Genomic DNA, 25422 nt, shown 5'->3' on the forward strand with positions numbered 1-25422 from the left:
TAGAGCTAGACAAATAGGTTAGGTAAAATGAATAATGCACGGAAAGTTCTCAAATTTTGGCTGCTGATAATGGTAGTGCATTTACGATGAATGAGGTGAATAAAAAAAAGGCAAATATTACTTTATTGTGGGAATTTAAAAATAAAGAACTCTTTTCACAGATAAGTGATTTAATTATTCTTTTCAACCTTACGTGTATTACAGATTTTGTTTGCATCTAAGTGAAATATACAATTAATTATGCCTGTCTTCCTACAAAGTCATAGTTCTTTAAAGCATCGTTTAACGTCATCAACAGATGATCATCCAAAACAATGACGTAGATCGCCACTTGACAACTGGGCACATATATAAGATGTGACTGCTCTGACGAAATTCATTTTCCAGAAAATTGAAACTGGATTAAGATAACTAAATAAGTAGTTACAGCACCTGCCATCTGCAAATAGAATAAATCGTAATTATATTTACGGTAAAGAAGTTAAAGTAGAAAATCAACTATTAAATTATAATTAAATTAAAATTTACTGCTATTCAATGAATAGATATATTTAAAAACATTTGTTGCATTTTATAAAGATACAGGTCCTACTTATTCTAAAATGCAAAGAAGATCTCTGGGGACACAATGTTAAATTATACTAGCCTGCAAAAGTAAGGTCACTAAAAAGTGTTTAAAATGTAATTGCTGATCTTTATGTATTTGGTACGCTAATTCCAAAAAATAAAATTCATATTTTTGTATCACGTAAGGTTTCTGTAGAAAAGAGACTCATAGCTGGAAGCAGAAAGAGATTATATATTCTTACTTTATGAACATATTTTATGAAAAGTGTACCTTTCAGTTTTTAAATAAATCTCGAACAAATATGTTTACGGGTTCTTATGTTGTTTTTTGCTTGAAAATTCCTTCTTCGTCATTTTCTTTTGCGAGCTGATTACGGAAGGTCTCTCTGCAGCATCCAATAGTAATCTGCTAGGATGTTGACGTTCCATCGTCCCTGGTACCTTCGCTCCATATCCTTGATACTTTGATGGAATTGCTCTCTCTGCTCGTCACTTACTGCACCTAAATTCCCCGGGAAATAGTTTGAATGTGAATTAAAGAAGTGCAGTTTTAAACTTATTGAACATCTCAAATCTTTGAAATTTGCTAACAAGTTTTCTGCAGTGAGCTTGAAATTAGAATCCTTAAAATTATCAAGATATTTGTGAACAATTTCCTTAAATTTGTTCTAAGCCTCTTGCTCAGGTGCGATCATCATATCATCGAATTCTTTATCATTCATTAGTTCTCTTTTAATTTATCTTTTTCAGTCAAGTATCGAAAACATTCTCCCTTTCTTGACAGAGCTTATACGAACTGTTTCATGACGCCAAGTTTAATATGAAGTAGCGGGAACAGGATTCTACTAATATCAATGCATTTCTGAGCAATTCAAAAACGGACGCATTACTAAGGGTACGTTTGGATAAACAATGTACTTCTTATATTTCTGTTGAACCCTTGTATGTTGCACGAACAAAAATAACAGTCATCGGTATAGTTTAGGGATTTTCTATAGATCAAACGAAGAGACTGTTTTATGCCCTTCCACCGCTTTCGAAGCTCTTTTACACATGGATAACACACTTTGTGGGGAGTCCAGAGTTTATCTTGGTCACCTACTTTGGAAAAACAAAAACGAGATACACATTTTTGACACAGTTTTTTATGTTCTGCTGATACTTCTTCACTACATATTCTCCACAAATGTATAAAAACGAATTTAGTGTATTACGACAAACCCTTGGAACCATTTAAACCACTTCACGAACACTATGGAGAGTTTATAACGCACACCAAACACCGTTTACATTCAAAGCTAAGTCAATTCACCTGTAGAAAAGGTATAAACAAACTAACACTTATTATAATCCTGTAATAAGAAATGATATTCTTTTCCATTAGAGTATTCAATTTAGTAAAGAGTGGTGTCTGAATTTTGCTTAACAAAAGTAAATTTAATTGAAAAAGTAAAATAAAATCTTTCAGTTTCACGTAACATAATTATGCCCTTTAGGCTTAATGTAACGATGATTGAGGCAAGTAAATGATAATGGAAGAATTAGTGGCTGAAAAAGTAGGAAAAAACATGAGTACTTCGAGAGAACTCACGGACACGATGTTATCCACCACAAACTTACAGAGACAGGGATCGAACTAAGGTCATCACACATTAGAGGTAATCGCTGTACGACTGAGCCACGGTGCCCCCTCGTAAATTTAATTAATAGGAAGTAAATTATATTTGCTTCCTAAACGTTTACTTGTGAATTTGAAACTACATAATCTTTAGTCTTCCTGCCATTTAGCGAGAATGTATTTAATATGCTTTCTACACAGCTTTCAGAGAAAGAGCCAAAGCATATAGCAAGTTGTGCGTTTGTGAGAAAACCTTACGTGATAGAGCTTTACCGATTATTCCATTGAAATCAGCACCCCGAAATCTTTAAGAATCACTTACTAGTTTCTAAACGCTTTTTCCATCGCAGGCTAATGTTATGTATGTGGCATGTAATTTTCACGTTTAAAATGCTTGCTATAATCCAATAAAAAAGAACTAGTCTACTTTAATCAATGTGCGTATGTAATTTTAATGTTTAGGATCTAATTTTTAGATACCGGCCTTCTACTGCTATGCGAGGATTTATAAAACATCGTGACTAACTAACATTAATCATCAATATATTTAAAGTAGTACAAAACTCTGGAGTAAATGCTGTAAGTTGACACTGTATGCATATGCCGACCAGACAACCACCGAAATTATCATTGGGGTAAGGGTAACTTTTATGACCATATGACCAACTTGATTGTCATCTTAGAAGTCCATCATGTAGATTCCATTTTTATATGGAAGAATGACACGCGATATGTCGGTGAACACAAGAAATTAACTCAAAGAAAATGGTAGAATCAGATCTTACCTGAAGGCAATGGCGCGGTTGATTATTTAGATTCTCTCCTCTGTTACAGGTGTAATATTGGAACATAAGATGTTACCTGAAGTCGACAATATGGTTCATAATCGTTTGTTACAGATGGCGTACGTATGCAAGCACACCTTCACGTCAAGAGCGTGGTTGATAATCCATGTTTTCTCCTTTATTACAGGCATAGTATATATGGAAGCATGAGATCTTAGCTTGACGTTAATAATGTAAATGTTAATAGATGTTTTCTCCTTTATTGCAGGTACAGTAACGTTAGGTATCATGCAACTTACCTAGGGAAAGCAAGTTGAAATCATTCATATACAGGAAACGAAGTTTGCTCTTATTGCGGATTTTAATAGCTCGTCATCCACAACATGATCATACCTCCCACATTACTATTGTAAAGCTGTAATAGTAATTCCTCAGACTGGTTCCGTTGCCGTCAAATATCTTTCAGAACAACCAGGTCTGCCGTTTTGCATCATGTGTTCATTTCTTATCACTTGTTGACAGGATGACGAAACTCGCGTCTCTCTAACACTCATCTTGATGATCTGTCTGCAAACAAGTGGCATTCTTACAAGTTGTAGATAATACATCTCACGAAGCTTGATCCCGTTCGGCGGATTCCGCTTGCGGGACATGTTAATGTCATGCTCCAGCCTACTTATTAAAATCTGTTTCTCCAACTAACCTTATTTATTGTGCAACTCGTGAGGTAAAAGGCAAAACCTACGTACGGTTAGACATGGATACTCATTGGGTTTAACCATAAAAGGGCCATAGAGAGGGAAAAATCCTAATATAGTGTGAAATTTAGGAAACATAATTAATTCCCCTTTTTCTCTTTGTGAGTAACGTCAATATCCCAGAACATCTGCAGCTGTTGGACTAGTCCTTTATGCCAGCATCGTTTTTGCTTAATAAGTTATTTTCCCAATTCTTTCAGCAGAATGGCGCTAAACCTTGCTAAACCATTGTAGTGCGAGAATACTTGAATGTGCAGTTTCCTGGAACATGGATAGGTCATGGGAACTATATTAGTGTTTCCCCTATCGCACGCCTATGTGAGATCACTTGAAAGTAATAGTTTATTCTCTGGAAATCCTGGATGTTCATCACACAGGGTGGCGCATTTGAGAGGTGTGTTATAATAAATGACATGCTCCTTCTGGTATATGTGAACTAGGAAGAACATATACTATTAACACTGACTCATGATAGGGGAGATTTTGAGCACGGTATATAAGAATTCATATCGTTACATCTTTCCTGAATTTTCGGTAGTCAATCGATATATTGCGCACATTTTTCCCTTTAAAAGAAAAATTTACTTGAATTTAATATGAACCTTTCAAGTGTGGGGCCGCGGTGGCTCAGTGGTAGAGCGTTCACCTCTGGTGCATGGTATCCCGGGTTCAAACCTTGCTCCCGCCAAGTGAAACTTGTGGTGGACAAACACCGTGTGCGTGGGTTTCCTCGGAGTTTTCCCGTTTCCTCTCACTTTCTTCATTCTACCATTTCACTCATTACTCATCATCACCGTCTCATTTAACCTAGCCGGCATAACGTAGGACGTAAAACTCAAAAAATTCATTTCATTTCATTTGAACCTCTTAAGTGATAACTGATAACCAATTAAGTCATATGGCTAAAAATCATCTCCCACACGCACAATTGATAATTTCAGAGTTTATTTGGTCGACATAAGCATACAAAACATCAACAGAATCTATTCCAGGCTTCTGAACCTCCTTGAAGTATTAGAGAAGTGTAAATCAATAACTTCTCCAATTGATATTTTAATATAATTTAACTCGGAAGGTAGGACTTAGGTTCCATTCACATATATGTGTGGTCTTGCTTATGCATATTGACTTCGTGCATCACATTAAATTAAAATTAAATATATCCAGTACACATATTACAAACTATACGCCATATTACAAACAGTATATTACAAACTATACATTATTTATGTAAATGCAGAGTATTTGAATAGGATGTTCTACTTTTTAAATAGGTAGCTATATTCTTGGAACAATTATCAGTACATTAAGACAACCAAGGGTGAATGAGAAGTTATCTCTGGGGAAATAACTTGCAGTTACTACAAGTCTCTACTTTGCTGTGCTGACAGTGTGTCTACTTTTCCAGGATACAGAATGTTGCCCGTTTTCTTACGTTGTCAGATACACTTTTATCATGTCTATGCCAATATGATTTATTTCGGCTGCAATGTTTCTCCAGAGGTTCTGGATGACATGCATATGACTTGCTTCTGTATATTCCATCCTTGAGGTATTTTTGTGTGGAGAATTTGCTGACGTTAATTCTGGTAACTTTATAGATCACAAACCCTTAGTGGCATAATGAGGACAGATTATTTTTCCCTTTTTCATTGACTAAAGAATTGTGCTTCCAGATTCTCCTGTAACCTTAAAATTATCTTTCGGTCAGGAGGACTATTCTGAACATTCAACTCAGTAAGTTTGTGAGAATAACGGAATTGATAAGTCAATAATTCTTAACAGTAAATACACGCTGTTGAATTGTTTACTCCATTTACAAAGAATAATGATCTATGAACGCAAGAACACGAAATCGATTAGTACGGATAAGTTTCGAAATTGGAACTCCGGAATTCATACATCATTTCAATGTATACTAATTTACATGAGAAATAGGAACGGTGTATTTAAAAAGTGAGTTATCTCTCTGAAACTATTTATTTTATTTCATTGAACATCTTATTTAAATATTGTTATTACCTGAAAATCCATTAAGTATCGGAGAGCTACAATTTCTTGCTTTTCTTTCAAAAACTCTTTGCGAGAGGATTCTTGTTTACAACAATTTAATTGCTTTTGCTCTTTCTTTAAGATTATGGCTTGATCTGCAAATTCACTAAGCAAAGCTTCGAAAAATAATTTGATATATGTATATATAATTTAAATTTTAACAGCTATGACTAATAAGCGAAAACCTTTTTGCCTTTTTTCAAATAAAACACAAATAATACATCAAGGAAATTTCATAGAATAATTAATTTTTCTATTATCACATTTCACATGCTGCTAAAGAAGGAGAAAATGGATTATGCAAAGAATGAAATAGTAATGTATGCTAGGACCTTCAGTGATTCATGTTTCCATATATAGAAAATCTTAAATACTTTGTAAATACTTCAATTTAAAGAAATGTAATATTATATTTACCGCTGTGAGTAAACCGAAGTCCAAAGAGAAAAACCCACAGGCACTGAATTGGACTTTCCTGTAATTGATCTGCGCTATAAATATCTGAAGCTGAAAGATAATATTGAATAGTGAATTAGATTTTAAAAAATAAAGAAAAACGACTATTAAGTATGTACTAAGGGACTTTCACACATTTCTAAATTCAGTGTAATCATTCCTTATTTTGCTCGAACTTATTAGACTTGCAAACTATGCTATGCATAAATGTTGGGGGCCTTATAGAATGGTTATGTCTACGCGTCCGTTTGTCCACAAGGTACCAGAGCAAAAACGGTAAGAAATCTCAAGAAGTGTTCTTTTGCAATCGTTTCAGCGTCCTAAGAATGGTTCCATCTTCTTAACTCTCTATTCAAACCAGAAGTAGTTCAAATTAGCCATTTCCGGTTTTACGTTTATCGCCATACAATGAAAATGCTAAGAGATAGCAAGAACAATTTCTTTTTGCAATCGATTCAGAATCAGAAGATAAAGTACCCTTACTACCAGAAATACTCTACGGAAAATTGAAGTCTTTAAAATTTACTAATATCTTCGGTTTCAATGCTGACTTCCATAGAACAAATACGGAGAGTGCTTCTATATCAAGAGGCGCTCTTTATAATCGATTGATGATCCAAGAATAAGTTCCATCTCCTCCATTAACCTTCTATTCAAACCGAAAATGGTAGAAGTCAACAGTTTCCGATTCCTCGCAATCGATTGAGTATCTCGAGAACATATCACCACTAATTGCAAAAGTCAAAGAAAACAGGAAGTGTTTGAAATTTATTAGTCCTTCCGGCTTCAATATCATATTTAATGTGGTCAAAACGGTAAGATTCGAAAAGCGGTTTTTTGGTACAGATTCAGCGTCCCAATTTGTTTTTTGTTTCGATTTTTATGTATCTGTTCAATCTGAAAATAATGAAACTTTTCGATTTCAGATTACAACACTGATCACATAATAAAAACGGAAATAGATAGCGGGAAGAAGTTTTTTGATATGGGTGCAGTACCACACGAGTATGTTTCACTTCTGATTTTATTCCTCTGTTACAATGGAAAGTGATAAACAGGAATTAGCACTTCTGGTTTCGATATTCATATGCATAATCAGAGTAAGAGAAAACGAGTAATGACTTTTTGATATGGATTCAGCGTCCGAGGAACAGGTTCTATCTTCGATGTTATTACTCGATTGCAACCAGTACTTCAAGTTTGAGTATTGAAATTACATAGTTTGGAAGTCTACCTATTCTCATTTGTTTATGACAAAAACTTGTGTTTCGATATTGTATTTACTTACTATTTGTATTTGTATTTGGGATAGTTGCTCTATAAAAGTCGATTGATTATTTTATCATTTGAATTTTTTCTTCCGGGAAATTAGATGACCATTAGAGAAACCACTTTTGTGCCCCGGTTTCTTTATCTGTGTTTCCTATTTATATAATAACTTTCCAGTAGAATATATTATATGCACGCGAATGTTTGCCCTTAATTTGGGCCACTTTTAATGAAACATCGACTAGCTTCATCATAATCTCAGAATTGTTATAGCCGACCTATTCTTACATTAAACTTTACAGTAATGGCTACTAACGATATGTATGGATATGATTCTGTGTATTTGTCCCATAAAGTTAATGGAATAAAGAAATTAAATAAAGGTTATAAATAAAGATACTAAAAATATGAATAATTAAGGGGTAGAAATCAAGTTAATACACTGTATGTAATAAATTTAAAGAGTTTTGTTTATAATCTCTTACTGTCACGAATGACAATATTTATTAATAAAATAAATGCTTTGCAAAGGAATTCTCATATATAGAAAACTAGTATAGTGGATTTTTTAAAAACAAATAAAGTAATCATTCAGTTTTAAACATTTAATGGTGCTGAGTTCCACTAAATTTACCAGATGTCCTGTATATACAAGATTGTTTTGTGTTTTACACTCTATCCACCTGTACTATATGAAGGCTATACCAAACCCATATTTGTCCTGTATTTGCTTACTACTATCGGCAGTTCAAAATGTGTAAGCCATGTCAGGAAGGGTATTCTAACCAGTGGCGGCCGGTGGTTTGTGGTTTCGGGTGTTGCAGTACGAATGATCGGAGACAGAAGATATAAAGTGGACTCATTGACTAATCAGCATAAATTTAGATGCAAATGCTATGTGACATGTTAAATTAAATAAAAATCTGTTTTTAAAAAATAAAAAAATGCAGAACACTTAATCCGATTAATCACCTTATTTAATTAGTAAGTTCATTCTTCTCTCTTTGATTGGAACAAATCTGCCTAATACATGCTGGTTGAACTCTAGTATTCTTATTGTCAGGTCTTTTTCGATGGAAAGCATAACCAATGGTGATAACCTTTCTTGGGACATTCAATTTCTTGAAAGTGTCAATTCTTTTCGATGTGAAAAAGAACTTTTCTTCTTTTACTGACGCCATAGGTACAGTTAATATTAATTGCAGAAGCTTTGTAGATTCACTAAATATTTTTTCTAGATTTTTGTGAACAATTCATTCTAGCAAACTCAGTCCCTGACAGTGATCCGAATTCCTCTTCAGTGTAGACTGAAGAGAGTTCGTAGCAGAGATTAATGTATATATAAAAAATGTACATTGAACACGCTTTATTCACAATTTATCTAGGAAAATTTCAAATAAATTGTGGAAATGTACCTAGTGCATACAACATTACTACCATAAAGTGTCCTGTAAACTTAAACCGTTTTTTTTTTCGAACACTCTCCTGAATTGCACTTTGTTTGTTTTGTCTAAGCCTTAATTGTAAGTTTTTCCTCAGTTGAAAGCTGGGCATTTTTTTTGTAAGTTATTTACAGAAGTCATGATATGCAATTCATTCAGAATTTGTAGATTATGTACAGAATTAAAGCACACACAACAAAATTAAATCTAATAACTAATAACCAAAACAGCTGATACAAAAGAGATACTAGTATATGAATTGCGAATGTCACATATTCATACATAAGGCTGTAAACTGACCGGCTTTTCATTGGCCTGACCGGAAAAAATGATGTTATTTTTATTAAAGCCAGTGACGGGTACAAACTTCTCACCAGCCCCTTTATAACCGTTTTATTTTTTTTTTTTTCAAATTTGTATCTAGTTCGAAGTATAGATATTGAAAAGTAGCTGTCATTCTGTAAACTCAAAACTGTTACCTTTCACCATGTATCAACGATTAATATATTTTGTTCACCTGTTTAGAAAATTTTAGAGAGATGACAGGGACTGTATCAGGGAAAATTTGAAATTTACTTTCAAGGAATTTTATACATTTATTAAGAGTGGAAAAGGACTTCTTAAAGCAATTTCCTATAGTTGAAGTAGAGACTATATGTTTAAAGAGTGAATTTCATTTTCCAAATCCAAAATTGTCACGTAAAGATTATTATACTTTTGTTCATCTGTTTCGATAATTTTAAAGGAATGGTAGTTACTGCTAAATACAATAAACAGATCAATGCCGATTGATTAATTTCAGTTTCTCATTTATAGCACAATGTATCTATTAAGGTTATTAGTGAATGTTCTAAGGACATACAGAATATATGTGTTAATGCACTTTCGTTCACGATAGTACATTTCCTTTCCATCGATAGGTCCGAACAGAGATACTTCACGCTGAGACCTATATCACAGAGAATTTTGAGGAAGTGTCGGTTCTTTTTATTTTACAGAGTTGGCAACCCTATTCATATATCAACACACACATACACACACACACACTTGTGAGTAAAAAAAAGAAAAGAACTACATTCCAAATCATCCGTCTTGGTTGTTACGCAATGCACGATGAACACAATATACTTCCACATGAGGCGAAACAATGTTTATCAACGTTCTGGAAAGCAATCTTGAAACCCGCCAGATATAGGAACAACATCTTAGCTGGGAGGGGTCCAAAGTATTTGAGGAAGGTCCAATACGTCTACGTAATAACGAACCTGTCTTTTACTGTACCCGAAAAGATAAGTAATTCTTAATTACTGTCACCTATATTTTTAGAAAAAATGATAGAACGATTATTTCTATAAGAAAAGAAAGAGTACATGAGGAGGCGTAAAATAAAATATTTAGCTTACATCAATCATTTCTCTGTTAAACAAGTATAGTTCGTTAAGGAAGTCTACAAATGATAGTCGAGTTTCGAAATTTTGGGGAGGTCCGGACCCGGTGGACCCCCCTCGTGGCTACGCCTCTGAGCATTGCTAACTAGTCCCAAATTCAATGTGGCGTTCCCCACCATACAGTTTTATCAAGAGTATAAAACATACTTATTTCATAAAAGAAATATGTATATACTAAAATACTATCCACAGAGGGGGGGGGGGGATTCTGCATATTGACTTATAAATATTTGGTTCACAAATTACTGTAGAATAAATTTTCATTATCTGTATAAGCTAAAAATTAACTTGTAAATGCGGATCTACTTTCATTTGATTTCTGCTCTATATATATTTTCTTTTTTATTTTGTAATTCTGCTATCACTGTTTTAATTGTCATTATATTGATTTTCTTCAGTATTAGTACCGTAATATAAAAATATGAATGCATAAAAACAAATTCCATTTGTTAACTGCTAGTGAAATAAAATTTAGAAATCTTATTTAGCGCAAAAAACCTTCTCGTTCACTGGAAACCGTGCTGTGTTGCAGAAGCACTGCAACGACCAGACCCTTTAACTTCTGAGATAGGGAAAAGGAGACTTAACATTTGCTCCAATTCCTGCGCTGAAGGAATCTGGTCGTTGCACGCTCGCTGCAACACAATATAAATTAGAGACTGTGACGGATTATTTTTCGCTTTTTAAGACGGATTAACGAAACGGACAGTTAGAGAAGTAAAATAATATGTTATTTAAAGTATATATGGGAGTATTAGAAAGTATGTTTTTTCTGTTCTTTACTACTATTGCTAATATTTTTTTTTCTTGAAATGCTTTGGTCGTTGCGCAACACTGCAACACTAACATTAGCCGCCACTGATTCTAACTATGCAGTATTTGGAAGAAGTGTAATATTACATTCTCTGATAGTGATGTGCTGACCTCGAACGATCCGAGACTTTTGGATGAGCGAGTGAGCCGTGGACAATTTCTCAAAATTCAGCATTTCAGCACTTGCTAATGTAGAAAGTATATTTTTGTTGATCACTGAACAGTGGAGTAGGAACAGAAACAGACTTGGTCTGACAACATTGCAATGCATCTTGTAGTGTTTAAGTGAATTTCAACATGATTTTGTAAATTCATGGTGAGCCTATATATTGCATCAGTAAATTTCATAATGACCCTATATGTTCCAAGATAAGCATTTGCTGAGAAAGGCCACATCAGTATATAATTATACTAATGAAGACCATTTTTAAATATCAATTGATGTTAGAAATTTCACTATGAGATTCATGAAGTAGCTATTAATCAAAATAATCAAGTAATTAAGTGTACTGTCAAAAAATTATAATTTTTAAATGCCAAAACGAATTATTTTTTGCATGTATGTTTAGAAATCTACTTTCAGCTTTTATTTATAACATGCGTGTTATATTTACAGTAAAAGAATACAGCAATCCTTATTGTGACATCTACAATAGTGTCTAAGCTTAGCAGCGTAACTGAAAATTAACTTACTCACTCACCACTATAGCTATAATCAATGAGTTGAATGGTAAACTTTATCTGAACATTTAAGTTCACAAGTTTGTCTGTCACTTTAGAGACTTCCCCAAATCATGTTGTATACGAATAGATAGTTTATTGCTTTGAATGTCACACTTTACCTATTGTAGATGCGGTTGGTGACTGAGCAGGTAATGACCTCTCTTCAATACTTATACAGTGTGTCCATAAAATCTGGGTACAAAGCGAATTCTAATAATTTGCTTGAATGATGGCTCTGTCTAGAGAAGAACGAGTCGAGTTGGCACTCATTAGTGGACGAGAAGGATTGTTGTATCGCAAAATTGCGGAAGAATTTAATCTTCGACACCCTCATGGTCAACCTATTTGTTTTACTGCCGTCGGGAAATTAATCACTAAGTTTAAAGAAACAGGCAGTGTGTTGGACAAACTCCATTCCGGAGACCAAAGACTTCAGACAAAACGAAAGAGGCTGTCTTAACTAAGGTTTATGCTAGCCCAAAATAATTGCTTCGTCGGATATCCACGGAGTTGGGTGTTCCAAGGTCAACCATTCACAAAATCCTGGCAGAGGATAAGTTTCATCCGTATAAGTTACAGATATTGCATCACTTAAATGTAGATGACTCCGTTAGACGCACGCAGATGTGTGAGTGGTTTGCAGATAAATTGGATGAAAATATCAATTTTACTAAAGATTGTGTGTTGTTCAGTGATGAAGCTGTGTTTTATGTCAATGGTGAAGTGAACAGACAAAATCTTCGATACTGGTCTTCTTGCAATCCACATTAGATGAGTCCATCCAAACAGCAGGTCTACCAAAAATTGACGGCAATTCAGACCTATTTCACCGAGTTCACCTTAATCTTGCAAAGCGCAACAAATTGTGCATTAAACAGCACGGAAATCATGTAGAAAATATTATTTATTAATATTAATGTACTAAAATGTGCTTTTTTCCATGTACGCAGACTTTATGGACACCCTGTAGTTTACATGCTGGTTTTTACTTTAAAGAGACTCTCTTATATTCCCGAAACTCTGAGACTTGACTCAAGGATGATCTCTCTGTTAAAAAATTAGTCATTTTATAAGATTTATCGGCTCAGTTTAGCTCAATTAATTTGCTTTTCTAATTAGCTAAAATGCCATTGCATTTTATTTTAAACTTTAGCAAGTGTTCAGGCAAAAGTCCAAATGGCATTCTTTTAAAAAAAATACTATTATCCTAATAACGCAGAAAGTGATTTGGAACTTAATTTACCAGAATGTATTTGTTTTATGTATATGTGAGTTTCTTTGTGCACCTATATGTAAACTTCCGTATACTTTCTAATATTATTTGTTAGGGGTAGAGTAAGCCTATGGTTGAACGTCGTCTCATGAATGAACGTATTTTCAATTTAATTTATAACAAAATTGAATGAAAGCACAGCGAACAAACTTGTTAAACCTAATTTCAGAGTAAACGTTAGTTTAATCTGTTAATGCACACATAATATAGATTTGCTAAAGAAAGATTTTCTTCAGAAATCAGGAATCTCATTACAAGTCGAAACACTAAATATACTGAAAAATACATTAAGTTTGCACATTCACACAATATATACACTCTTAAGAAATAGTAACAATAAGCCTTAACCAGTAATTCTAATAGCTATTGGCGCGAGTTTTACTAAGTCTTACAAAATACATTTATATTCTCCATAATCTATCTAGAATTTCACTGAAATATAATTTTGGAAATTTTTGGTATGGCTTGAAGGATGCATAAGATAAGACCAAGTTTTACCTCCTCCTTCACTGATGGTGTCAATTGTCGGTCTAGTAGTTTATGAAGAATGACTCCAATTTCGTTAGACTGTAATTAGAAAATACGTAAAATTATTAATATTAATATTATTATTACTATGAAATTAAAATCGAATTACGTACTATTTGAGAGCTGAAAGCTAATAAGTCAATATTCATTATATAGCCTAATCAAAAGTAAACAAAGTGTTAATGTTAAACGAACCAATAGGTGTAAATGGGTTCTATCGGATTTAGGTTCAAGCACGAAAATAGATTTCCGCGAGAAAAACGCTTCTGGGCGAGGAACTTAAAGAGATAAAGAGATACTAATAAAAATCGATTCCGAACTGGAAACAGAAATACGTATTACGACAAACCATGTACCTTCTCCAGAACAAGAAACAATTTTCTCGGAAAACTAGTTTCAGTACCACATCCGAAATTATTTTCTTTCTATCAGTAAGTCACTTTCGGTTCCGAGCCCGACAGAGTTTTTCAAGAAAATTGGTTCCCGTTCTGGAACCCAATGAAACCCGTGTATGCATATGAAGTTCGTTATAGCCTAATTGATAAGTCCTTAATTACAAAGAAAACTATTTAAACAAAACCGTCAGAAAACATACTGTAATTGAATGTAACTTTCGTTTACGGTTTCGTGAACAGAACCGATTTGACCAAAATGTATTTCGCTTCTCTTCTTGAAATACACAAAGTTATGGTTCTCGGCTTTATGAACATAACCAATACGTCAAAATGTGTTTCCAGTCTCTTCCTGAAGCTCGGTTTTCGGTTCCGCAAATAGAACCAATATGTGGAAATATATTTTGGTTCTCTTCTAGAGGGAAACCAAATTAAAATATTGAGTTATGCTCCATACCATAACTTAAAACATTTTCTGTTCTCTTACCATTAGCAACTTTAAAAGTATTCGGAGACCACCTGCTAAGAGTTCCGCTGTTGTAGAAACAACGATGCCAACTATCGTATACAACACACAGATAGTGTTTGCAGTCGTAAAGCGATAGTGTGAGAGTACAGAATCGGCAATTTTATCGAGCACAAAGACTTCCAAAAGCGACCAGAGCGACTTCACATTTGAAACTCCAGGCAATAAAGTTTTAAAAATATCGTTCTGATAAACCGGCAAACTCCATCATCCAACCATGATTTAGGAGTTCCACAATATATGAGGTTCTGTACTAGCTTTAGCACCATGGATATTCAGTGTGGGATACGGAAAATTGATTTAAAAAAATTGCCCATTGAACAAAAATAAATAAATAAATAAATAAATAAATAAATAAATAAATAAATAAATAAAATAAATAAATAAATAAATAAATAAATAAAATAAATAAATAAAATAAATAAATAAATAAATAAAGCGAAAAATATTACTCATTGCTTCAGGTGCTGTGTGAAGTGACACTTTTGGACCATAAGCAGTACAAAAACTTTGTTTCAAATGATGAATCACAATATATCATCTTGGATTCCAATGGAAGGATGAAGGTTTGGAGAATATCTAGTGAACGGAGTCTACCGACCTATAGTACTTACAGTCGAATGTGGAGGTGGACGCTAAAAATTGTGGTCATGTTTCTCATGAAAAAACTTTGGTTTCGTGTTTCTCTACAGTATATGAGGCGTTGGATGGCAAAGTGGCGTAATTCATCTTTTCTTTTTTAATGAGATTAAGTCATTTCCGTGAACTTGAAACGATAACCTGTTGGATGGCAAAGTTGCATATCACAAGTAAAGGGTCCAAATGGATGAATCGAATTGCGGTATGAGACATAGTGCGTCTGATAGAGGATTTGAAAATATGTATATGTGCAAAGTTATAGTGGGTGAGCACCATAAGGAACAGAGAGGGAGGGGTTCAAAGTTGATGGGGAAGGCCTATGCTATGTTATAGAAATACATCAAATAAAGTGTTGAGTCGTAAAAATAGTGATAGATAGACAATAAAAACTGTAGTAGTTTCACATATTGGCAAAAGAAGAATGGACAGGGTAAATCATGAACCTCCGCCGCCATCTTAAAATCAGCCATTTTGAAATCTGTGATATTGTCTGAAATGGAAAGGTAGTCATGTGATATATCAAATAGGGCCAGCATGTTCTCAAAAAATCAATTATGAACTTTAGTGATGATTGTGTGTACTTATTTGGAAGATTTAGGATCAACTTTATAGTTAGGCCTTTTTACAAAAATCTAGGAGCCTGATACTTGTATGTTGAATGTTTGGATTATCATAAAACAAATTTAAGTTAAATATGTCTACAAGCCAAGAAAACTAACAGTGAAATTTGATATTCAAGGTGTATATTAGTGCATTATTATTTATGACATTGCTTCCAATTTGCTTCATATAGTGCCGAAGAGAACTGCTCGGGACTGTCCTGAAAAACCGTTTCCGCTTTGTTTATCGCTTTTGGTTCAAAAGAATGTTGAGTTTATATAGGTACCTTTTATTACATGACATACTTACTAATATAGACCATAACACAATAAAATCTGATAGATTGGAATGCAATTATAGCATACTGTATGTAGCCCACTATTTTTTCACAACCTGCTATATTTTCACTCAACTTTCTTTGTCCACCTTCGTAAGCAAAAGTAACTTGGGACGAGCGTAGCATGTGATATCTGGATGAAAAGTGGGCTACTGCAGTCGAATGTATTTTCGTAATAATCCAAACTTACAACATATGAGTATCAGTCTCCTAAATATGTACAGATAACGATCACTAAAGTTCATAGTTGACCTTTTGAGAACATGCTGACCCTAATTGGTATATCACATGACTACCTTTCCATTTCAAACAATATCACAGATTTCAAAATGGCGGACGGATTTCAAGGTGGCGGCGGAGGTTTATGATCTACTCTACCCATTCTTCTTTTGCCAATATGTGAAACTACTACTGTTTGTATTGTCTATCTTTTACTAGTTTTACGCCTCAACACTTTATTTGATGTATTTCTATAACATAGCATAGGCCTTCCCCACCAACTTTGACCCCCTCCATCTCCGTTTCTTATGGCGCTCAGCCGCTATAACTTTGCACCTACGTATATTTTCACATTATCTATAAGACACACTATGTCTCACCCCGCAACTCGATTCATCCATTTGGACCCTTTACTTGTCAAAGTTAAAAATAGGCCAAATGATGGCACCACAAAGAACCCATTTTGTTCTATTTTTGTATATCGATTCTGATAAAAGTCTCAACATCTCACAATGTCTCAAAGCTGAGTTACGCCATTTTGCCATCCAACGCCTCAAATCATAATTTCACGGCAGATGTTTAAAAGGACATCATAATCTCTTACATGCCAGTAGATGCTATTAAATTCTTTTCCCTGGTGTAATTGACAACTAAATATTGTGAATAATATTTGTTGAAGGAAGTTGATAACAGTCCATATTTAAGGATCCACAAAACATTTACCTTGAGGGATGATTCGAAAAGAAGAAAAAAAAACTGACTAACCACGAAGTTCAAATCTAGTACTTTCCAACAATTTATTCAATAAAGTGACGTTGAAAATTACTGTGAATTATGAGAAATACTTACCTTGTTGATGATCGAAACACAAGGTACAGTTAACAAAAATAAACCGATGATTTCCACAAGTATTAAGAAACACATTGTAGAAAGTCCCGATAAATCGTCTATACTTGAAAAGGTTATAATGGTAAATATCATTCCTACAATGTGGAAAAATATATGCACAACAGCTATCAATAAGCGAAACCCAAATATAGTATTCACTTCACAGACAACATCAATTAAAATATTATAGAATTCACGGATTTCTTGAAGTTTGTTGACAAATCCATGACCTTGTAATATGTTAGTATTTGAAGACCATAATAATTGTTCCATAAAGATTTGGGAACTGGAATTGAGTTTTTTATTTTGTGTCAGCTTGGAAAGACGTTCTTTTATGTTGCTGAATCTTTGATAAATTGCTATACAGAGATTGACAAAAATAAGGATCATTACTTTTTCATAATACGCCATTACATAGTACACTTGTATAGAAAGAATGGCATATCCGGAATTAGAGGTCATATATGGAATTTCGCCACCGGCAACTAGCATCAGATAAGAAATTATTACCAGCAAACCTCTTTTGAAAACCAATGAATTATACAGTGTTTGGGATTTCCATTTGCAATCGAACTTATTAAGTGTATTGAAGACAGAAATAAATTTACTTGTACCTTTTAGAGACATGCCAACCTGAAAACTTCCATCAACTACAAGCAGTACAATGATAAATAAGGTAACATAGATCTGAAGATTCGATGTGCTTAACAGTGTTGTGTACGTTACAAAATAGCGGACTACTTCGACAGCAGTAGCAAAGACAACTATAAAGAAAACAATGGAATATGTTAGCCATATATTAGAAAAGACCAATATTCTAGTTTGTCCACTTGAAATAAGTGAACAAGGCAATAAACCTAGAAGCTTAGCTACATAGAAAGACGGAGACAATGAAAGAAACAAATCATGTTTCCCAGTCATTTTTAGAATTGGCAATAAGCTGTCACACTTCGTGGTATACAAGGTAATAGTGAAGAACAGAAGATTTTTTTTATTAAATTAACCTTATTAGTAATGAATTGTTTCGCAAAGCTAATCTTGTGCTTGCAACAAAATAAGACTTATGTTTACCTTTACTTAGCAAATATTAGTTCTTAATTGTATTTACCAAATTTCAATTTTAATGAAATAGTATAAGTCATTCTCAGTACAGCTTCTAAAGCAAATCTGCTAGTTAAATAATTATTTTGTAGGGCGGAAATGTTTAGTAACAGGATTTCCATAACAGTGTGTAATAAACAAATTTCATTAAAAAATTTACTAGGCATTCCAACTACCATTTTTAACAAGTTTGAGCTTTAGTGGAGTGAACTATAACCTTCATACCAATGGTTTACAACCTTTCGATACTCACAGGGTGGCAAAAGACGGAAGAAATGTAGGGAACAGTCAAAGTACAAAACACCACAACATATTTAGATGTTAAATTTTAGTATTTATTATTAGCATTATTAATTATTTTAATAATTAAAATAATGAATTTAAAAATTACGCATATGCATATTGACTTACTTTTGGGTATCAAATTCTACAGTCACTCAAATACTTAAGACTCTGAAAGTAATTTTTGTGGACTCGATGTGACATTTTCTGCTTTTTATTTGGCAAAATCTTATCGGTTCGTGGATCTAATGTTGAAACTCCAATGCGTAGAGTGGAATTTGCATTTGTCTTAATTGCATAGACAGCAAAGGAAGTTGTTTCATAAGAATAATGTTATGTAGTTCCAAAAGCTAGTTACAAATTCAAAGCTTTTTCGCTGAGATTTGATATTCTGTGTCGCATATAATAAAACTGCTTTAGTGACTTGTTTTTAAACTGAACATGATAGTTACATCAGAAGAAATTCCAGTTATTTTTTTCTTAATAAAAGGGGAATGTACGGCAGTCCACATTCTCCGCGAGAGGATTAGTTACCCAAATATTTCCTTGTCGAGAATTGGTTGTTGCTGTCCTTTACTTCTATAACATCCCAACAACAATTTTGGATTGGTATAATTACAACAAGCTCTCGGAATTACATTATTATAAGCATTAAAAGCAGTGTAGCGTACTTTACCTGTGTTTATTATATATCTAAACCGTTTGAGATATCAAATTGCTGGAAATGACATAACCATTTTCATACCTATTGAAATATCTTTGGAGTTGGATAATGCACTTATCTAACCAGTTTTTGAAACAAATACTTTTGAAAAAAGTAAAATTTTTAATCTTTTCTACCTTCGTTCTCATTCATTCGACATCCATCATATCATAATCATAGTATTAGAGACTATAATACTTTAGATGCGTCTTGACACGTTTGCCTCACTTTCGTTATTACTATTGAAGAGGTAATCAAAATTTGGATGTTTATAATACTGTAGTATCCTTTGTTTGCAACACTGAATAACAAATGCGATATTGTAAGTTTTCATTGGCATTAGGTATGTAATAACCTAACTACGGGCTATTTGAAAAAATAAAACTTGTGATAGGTTGGCAATATTATTAATTTGGTGATATTGCGGAACATAAAAAATATACTTGGTACAAATTTTCAAACTACTTTAATCCGTCCTATCTCTCTCTCTCTCAGTCTCTCTCTCTCTCTCTCTCTCTCTATCTATCTATCTGTCTGTGTGTGTGTGTGTGTGTGTGTGTGTGTGTGTGTGTGTGTGTGTGTATGTATGTGTGTATACAGAATGTAGCAAAAATGTCGCAACACTTGAATACCTCGAGAAATACAACAGCAATACACGAAACATACACCAACGCTAAGAGGGCGGGGGCACTTGAAAGGTGACCTGGTCGTGATTGGGAGAAGATGAAGTAGTGGCCCATCTTAGTTGTCGCTAACTTGAATTCTAATTTGAGAATTTAATAAATAAACTAGATTAAATCTTATTTTTTCTTTTCTACATATGTTTCATTATTAGTTAATTAATATCGGACTTCCGAAGAGAAAATCCAATGAATTTATCGATCACGTCTATAGCGACAACTCCCAGTCACGATCTCTCTTCAGTTTTATTTAAAAGTAAGAAAAAGTGATAAAGAGATATATGAAAGTCCAGAAGAAGGTATAACAAAAGAAGGAGAAGAAGAAGAAAGAAAGAAAAAACTAGAAATGAAGAAATACTGGATAGTTATGGAAATATAGTGAGAAAGCTTAAACAAGTATTAAAAAAAGATTCATACCCGAATTTTATTGTTCAAGGATCAATTCTGAATTGTTTCTGATGAGACATGTTCCCTCACACTACTCCGACCTGGATCCAGGTAACTGCACAAATGTGAGTTACCCTGACCCAGCCCAGATGATGAAAAATATTAATTTAATTGGTTATCTGTTATTTCTGAACATTAAACAACTTTTATCCAATGAGTTAGCCACGGAAAGGAAAAAAAAAAAAAAACAGTGATTCACATATTTTTCACAAATCGCAGTTTCTAAAACTCTTGAAAAAACTGTCGTTATCCCGGCTCATACTGTTGTTTCGGCTTTTCTTTCAGAGCCGATTTGTATTAGTTTAGAACTAATTATCTTTCATGACCTCGGCCATGAACCAATACACACATATAGTAAGAACTATTATTGTAAATCGAGATTAGAGATTACCACTTAAAACTAAAGTTATCACTCATTCATACACACAAACATACATACAGGACAATGTATTGATACAGGTAAATTAGCTTTGACAAAGAAACTACTCGTATAATCTAAGTATAGTTTGGTAACATTTATTACCTCTATAAGAATAAGCACAAAGAAAATGTCAATGACATGCAAATGAGTACACATATAGATATATCATTATACATGAAATGTTAAAATTACATCAATATAGGTTTAATGGTAAAAGGAGGATGACAAGAAAAATTAAAATAAAATATAGATTTTGAAAAAAATTGTATATCAAGTTGTATCTCGTATGAGGTTAAAAAATAATAGTTAAGCGAGTTTTTTCTCGTAGTTTCAGATAATATTTTGTTACGTGTCCATAATGCACCTTTTTGGCGTCCATGCACTTAATTCAACTTTATTTGGGTACACACATGACATACTATCTTTGCATTTGGGAATTACACTTATTCAGTTTATAGAATCACTCGTTTATGCATTTTGTTCAATTCATGGATTTAAAAAAGCAAAGTTTTTGCCATTAATTTCAATGTAATTACATCACTCATTTCGTTACTTCATGTGTTATCTCGTCAATTCACTAAATCGTAGATCACCATCATATCATATCATATATTGGGTGCACACATTGGCAGTTATATTAATACAATATAGAGAAGACGAAAATTTCTTGAATTCAAAAAGATTTCGGTTATGGGCACTTCTGTATCGAAACCACAATTACTAAGTCGGGAAACACTATTCAGGTTCGAAAGTTGTATATGACGAATGAAATGGAAATACAACTGTACGGAAGATTCTAGGTTTATGGACTTGAGGATAAATTTAATGGTAGCTTAGGGTTACGACAACCTGCCTTAGTAACATGCAACATGTAATTAGTACAATATCAGGAGATAGGAGGTGTAAATATATACATAGACAAGTGAACCACATTACAAGGTTAAGGATAATATTTAGCATGGGGTTGTATATTCTAAATTTACACTTTATATTTTTCGAACTTTAGGAAATTATGGCAACCAATTTAACCGTTCGGGGTAGGTAACAAAACCTTTTATACACATTTATTCAAGTATTTCAAGATTATACGCTTTTCTTCGATATCACATTTGCATTCATTACACATTTATAATTCAATATACATATATTTATTCATTATTTAACGTTTCAAATTAATTACTCCTCTCAATAAAATTCTTAGGTTGCAACACTACATACAATAAAATAAATGACGAATGAATAACCGTGCAATATTGTAAGCATTTATATCCTTGACGATTTCGAAATAGTGGGCATTCAAGATACGAGGCAGATACGTAAACTAAGTTACAATACATAATTTTTATTTGGACAGATTGCCATGAGGATGATAAAACCTTAAAAATTTAACAACACTTAGGGGTCCAAACATCTACATGAAATTCATCTTTATTGTACTTGATGGACACAAAATGGAGACAACGAATAGTACAACGGTAAATTCCAATCAGGAAATGATAAAGGATACGAAAGTAAAGTTAGATTGCATACTGGACGATCGCTCGATACTGCAGTGGGTCGAATTGCGATGGAAACGGTCCCTTGATATGTGACAAAAGTGAATAACGCCACGAATTGTGTCTCACAATATCTTAATTGAATATTTAAGTTTAAATGATGTATGTTAAATGGTTAAAATTTGTCAAGTTAAAACTGGGGGAGATTGAAAAAACAATTCTTAGAGAAGAGAATAAGAAGATAGCCAGAGAAGAGAAACAGTGGTGCGCCAAAGAAAAATTAGCTAGAACACTAAATACTACAAATATAAGTTGTCGAATTTAAACATGCAAAAATCCGTCAACTTTACAGCCCAAAAAATATATTTATATGCCAAAACAGGGGGCCTAGAAAATGCGTGGCCCAAAGGGGTCTCTGAGCGCCTAAGTACGAGCTCGTGCCTTCTAAGCAACCATCTCACAAGGATTAAGCCCTGTGGAATTATTGACTATTAACAGTTTCCGGTACCAATTCGCTCAGATTACAGCCGGTCCAGCCGGAAGGTTGGTGTAGTCTCTTAATTTAGAATCTCTAAAAAAAAAATATCCGACCCTTCAGAAACTGAGAAGAGTAAACTATGGAAAATTAGTATAAAAGTCGATGAGACAAAGAAAATCCTAACTAGGATTGTCCAAAATTAAAAAAAAAAATAAATAAAATAATTTTGTACTAGCAAGTTGTTTGCCAAATTTCTGCTATAGCTCCCAATCCGCAAGATTCGCTACATCTTGAGGTGCCGATTAATTTCCATTACTATATAGCTTAGAAATAAAGAAAATAAAGATATTTAGAGGGAACATCGACAACTTGGTATGGAATAATGAGATTTTACTGTAAATCTACTATGTTATTCACTCCTATCCATTTCGTCACCTCCGCGAACAGTGACGAACTCGGCTTAGTAAGGTAACGTGTAAAAAAATCAAAGTCACAAAGTACTATTGAGTATAAGGCTGAAGGCTTACACTTAAACTATACAATTATGGAAATGGCTATAGTGTTCTGTAGTTACTTGGAAAATATCTGGAACCATATGCTACATAAACACCATTCACATCGTCGGATCAGATAAGGAGTTAGTATGTACAATTACAGTTAAATGTCAAGATACGAAGTGAGAACATAGACAGTCAGTTTTGCACAACACACTTCCTCACACAAAATTCTAACGTAATGGTCAGTGCTCGAAACATTCATCATTATATATAAACAATCAATACCTTGTGGCAAAGAATACAACAGGGCTCATATTTTACAGGTGTCCTATCCTTTAATCACACTTATTATATTATATTATATTATATTATATTATATTATATTATATTATATTATATTATATTATATTATTATTATTATTATTATTATTATTATTATTATTATTATTATTATTATTATCATTACTCATTTATATTCATTCACATTTTATAACGTAGATTCATTTTTAGACACCATATTCTTTAATTATTCCCAAGACTGTTCAAAGCAGTCTCATCCTATATAGTAAAATCAAGAAGCCCCTACAGCAATTATTGCACACTGATCAATACATGGAAACTCGCATATTCTGAAAATAACAATGAGATTAATCACTGAAAGCAACCACAGGGAAAATTTGAAATTACGATTTGGCGATGGAATAGCGTCATGTATTCTAGCTTATGTTTAAGCACGAACGTGAAGTTCGTTTTTGTTAATTATTTAATTACTAGACTACATAACGTGTTATGCTTTCCAGAACAGTTAATAATGTAATTTATTGATTTGTATACTCATATGGACCAAAACTGCGACATATTTCTAAATAATCAGGAAGAAGAGGTAATTTTTGGGCTAACAAATTGCTTAATTCTCGGAGCAACAAAACACTAACGATGACTAATTGTTTACAGGACGTGCGGCGGCGTTGTAGTATAAAATAAACTTTGTACTACTGAACACGCTTTGTAACACATTAAAAGCTAGCTACGCCTTGTATATTATGATATAACAGCACAGAATCACTATAGATTTTCATTACTGACCAATTTACTTATCAGAATGGACCAAAAGAGATGAATAGTTACGAGTCAACAATACACTGTCCTTAAATAAATAAATAATACTTTCACGCATACATCACACCTAATAACATCATACTAAATTATACATATATATATGCTACATCACATATAAACTAAAACTATACATACTAATACATATCACTACATAAATTAACTACCATATGTATAGAACAACGAATCACTGGCATCACCACATTCTAAATCGGCTCCGATACGGAAAAGGGGAAGGGAATAGTCAGCACCAGGTGGCCCTTCTATTAAACTAACTCATGTTTTCAATTATAAGTTTACTGTTAGTGCCCCGGGACGGACATGTCGAAACTATTAAGGAAAAAGGTTCCTTTCCCGAGGGAAAAAGAACCTTTATGAAGATATTCAACGCATTCTAAGTTGGAAGCTGTGGTTAATTTAGGGGTAAATGGAAGTCCCTACAAATGCTTATTCTGATATAGTAAAATTTAACTTAACTAACAGAAAACCTACATATACTTTATGTTTAAAAATATATAATTTATTACTCACAAGACTATATCCAGACAGGTTTATCGCAACCAAACAGAAATGTTAAGGAGTGAACGAAATTCTTAAGGAAGCACTAGTCTTTAAAACTTAGTTTGGAGATCACTTAAAACCGGAAAATTGATACACTTCACTATGAATCCTGTCCATAGCTATCTGTATTCCCAAACATGACATCTGCTGAATCGAAATTCCGTGTTTTACTGTTTTCAGTCTGTTTTGGATATGATTTCAAAATTCTAGGACTCCCATCAGCTTCCGAACTATTTAATCCTTAACTGAAACTAATTTTAGCTTGTTGTTTCATAGAAATCTGGTCCTTTTTAAGGAATTCACTGCA

General features: G+C 33.4%; 1 protein-coding gene across 1 annotated transcript; it reads right to left on the reverse strand.

The window, feature by feature from the left end:
- Positions 1 to 201: 201 nt before the first annotated feature.
- On the reverse strand, positions 202 to 24868 carry LOC145691953 (putative gustatory receptor 28b). Its single transcript, XM_081767255.1, has 4 exons — positions 24722 to 24868; positions 13703 to 13771; positions 6198 to 6287; positions 202 to 439 (listed from the first exon to the last, which is right to left on the reverse strand). The coding sequence occupies exons 1-4, from the start codon at positions 24749 to 24751 to the stop codon at positions 377 to 379; spliced, it is 252 nt and encodes an 83-aa protein (XP_081623381.1). The 5' UTR covers positions 24752 to 24868; the 3' UTR covers positions 202 to 376.
- Between the last annotated feature and the right edge of the window lie 554 nt (positions 24869 to 25422).

The sequence above is a fragment of the Thermobia domestica genome, chromosome 8, assembly GCF_964235325.1.
Source record: "Thermobia domestica chromosome 8, izTheDome1.hap1.1, whole genome shotgun sequence".
NCBI classification, from domain to species: Eukaryota; Metazoa; Arthropoda; class Insecta; order Zygentoma; family Lepismatidae; genus Thermobia; species Thermobia domestica.

What these genes read in the sequence shown, in the direction of transcription:
- LOC145691953 (XM_081767255.1), bottom strand. Translation starts at nt 24,751, where the DNA reads ATGCCAGTGATTCGTTGTTCTATACATATG. An exon ending in CACCATCAGTGAAGGAGGAG is followed by an intron (nt 6,288 to 13,702) that starts GTAAAACTTGGT and finishes ATTATCTTTCAG; the next exon opens with CTTCAGATATTTATAGCGCA. An exon ending in ACTTCGGTTTACTCACAGCG is followed by an intron (nt 440 to 6,197) that starts GTAAATATAATA and finishes TTCTATTTGCAG; the next exon opens with ATGGCAGGTGCTGTAACTAC.